Here is a 2,464-nt window from a genome sequence, read left to right as displayed (position 1 = left end):
AAAGACGATCAGTGACTGCATATAAAGACAATCACTGACTGTATATAAAGACGATCAGTGACTGCATATAAAGACCATCGGTGACTGTATGTAAGGACGATCACTGACTGTATATAAAGACCGTGGGGCAGTAGGACCCTGATGAATCCTCTCACTTCCTCTAAATGCCCCTAGCAGCTGATTGGCTGATATTAATAAGTCAGAGTGAAGCTGATATACAGCCTCACCTGTTGCACAGAGCAGGTGAGTGTCGACCAATCAGACGGGCGGCTCTGCTGTGAAATGTAACTGAACCTGTTGGGCAGAGGAAAAGAGAGAGAGGGCGGACGAGTCCCATAGAGTCAGAGTGGAAACTCACTCAGTGAGAGAGAAGCTGTGAGATCAACACACGCCGGCGTCCGGCACCACATACATGTTGGTCAGAAGACGCTGTGACATCACTGTGACATCATGAGTGGACACACGGACAGGTACGTGTGTGTGTGTGTGTGTTTCCTCTGCCAGCAGAAAAGGGAAGTTGCTTGTAGTTGTGTGTTTGATGTCAGCGCTTTTTCTTTCAGATGGTCAGTGAAGGGGTCGTGTTGCATTTGCTGTCTTCTTGATGTTTTCTTTAGTTGGCCGGAAGTGATGTCATCTGGCTTCCTGTCTGCTTCTTGGTTCAGACCAGGTTCAGACTCGTGTCAGAGACCTGAAAACAGGTCATCAGACAGGAAGTACCTGGAAACACCTAGAAACACCTGGATACACTGGGAGACACCTGGATACACCTGGAAACACCTGGAGACACTGGGAGACACAGAGAGACACCTGGAAACACCTGGAGACACAGGGAGGCACCTGGAAACACAGAAGGACACCTGGAAACACCTAGAGACACTTTGAGACACCTGGATGCACCTGGATACACCTGGAAACACCTGGAGACACCTGGATACACTGGGAGACACAGAGAGACACCTGGAAACACCTGAAGACACAGGGAGGCATCTGGAAACACAGAAGGACACCTGGAAACACCTAGAGACACCTGGAGACGCTTTGAGACACCGGGAAACACCTGGAAAGACCTGGAGACACCTGGATACACTTGGAGACACAGAGAGACACCTGGAAACACCTGGAGACACAGGGAGGCACCTGGAAACACAGAAGGACACCTGGAAACACCTAGAGACACCTGGAGACACTTTGAGACACCTGGATACACCTGGAAACACCTGGAGACACCTGGATACACTGGGAGACACAGATAGACACCTGGAAACACCTGGAGACACAGGGAGGCACCTGGGAATACAGAAGGACACCTGGAAACACCTAGAGACACCTGGAGACACTTTGAGACACCTGGATACACCTGGAAACACCTGGAGACACCTGGATACACTGGGAGACACAGAGAGACACCTGGGAACACCTGGAGACACAGGGAGGCACCTGGAAACACAGAAGGACACCTGGAAACACCTAGAGACACCGGGAAACACCTGGAAAGACCTGGAGACACCTAGAGACACCTGGAGAAACACTGCGGGGGAAAGAAAGCAGCCTCAGTGACCTTCACTGAAACTCAAGGAGTTTCTTCTAAACTCTGAAATCCTGAGATCCTGGAACCTTGTCCAGAACTCCTGAGTCCACTTCAAGCCCCCTGGGCCCGTGTCAGTATGAAAATGGAGTTCCTCTGAAACAAACAAACCTGGAGCCTGTTTAAAGGTCCTGGAACCTGGAACCCTGAGCCTCAAGAATCGTGGACCTTAGGACCTTCTCGACGTCCTAACGGTTAAAGAACCACGCACACAAATTCCTCAGAATGGACATGAACCCTTGAGTCGAAGCATGGAACCAGTTCAAGCTCTGTGAAGGATCCTGGAATCTCCTCAAGCACTCCCTTGACCCCCTGTCTGGAACCCTGGTAGTAGCCTGTCTACAGAACCACAGAGTGAGTCTGTTTTTTTCCCAGTTGGACCCTGAAGGCAGCACAGTGGAACCTGAGCCTGTGACCTGAGCAAACACACAGGTGTGGTCACCTGAGTGGGCGTGTCCCACTCTGCTTCACTAACAACAAACAAACAAAAGAGCCCTCCCCCCAGGTGTGAACAGGTGAATCAGAGCCCCTCCCCCCTCAGGTGTGAACAGGTGAATCAGAGCCCCCCCCCCAGGTGTGTACAGGTGAATCAGAACCCCTCCCCCTCAGGTGTCAACAACAGGTGAATCAGAGCCCCTCCCCCCCAGGCGTGAACAGGTGAATCAGAGCCCCTCCCCCTCAGGTGTCAACAACAGGTGAATCAGAACCCCTCCCCCTCAGGTGTCAACAACAGGTGAATCAGAGCCCCTCCCCCCAGGTGGGAACAGGTGAATCAGAGCCCCTCCCCCTCAGGTGTCAACAACAGGTGAATCAGAGCCCCTCCCCCCAGGTGGGAACAGGTGAATCAGAGCCCCTCCCCCTCAGGTGTCAACAACAGGT

At 52.2% G+C, this 2,464-nt stretch overlaps 1 protein-coding gene across 3 annotated transcripts in view; it reads left to right on the top strand.

Moving 5' to 3' along the window:
• Window positions 1–258: 258 nt before the first annotated feature.
• Window positions 259–2,464, top strand: part of bnipl (BCL2 interacting protein like) — a 13,895-nt gene continuing 11,689 nt past the window's right edge. The window contains exons 1-2 of one of the 3 annotated variants that reach the window (XM_035609173.1): window positions 259–470; window positions 561–563. In XM_035609173.1, coding sequence (XP_035465066.1) covers window positions 451–470; window positions 561–563 — 23 coding nt within the window. In that variant the 5' untranslated portion in view covers window positions 259–450. The remainder of the gene's footprint in view (window positions 471–560; window positions 564–2,464) is intronic. The other 2 variants (XM_035609171.2, XM_035609172.1) reach the window with 2 other exon arrangements.

Source organism: Scophthalmus maximus, chromosome 10, assembly GCF_022379125.1.
Source record: "Scophthalmus maximus strain ysfricsl-2021 chromosome 10, ASM2237912v1, whole genome shotgun sequence".
NCBI lineage: Eukaryota > Metazoa > Chordata > Actinopteri > Pleuronectiformes > Scophthalmidae > Scophthalmus > Scophthalmus maximus.
Note: the sequence above shows the minus strand (reverse complement) of the source record. Positions and strands in the feature narration are given on the sequence as shown.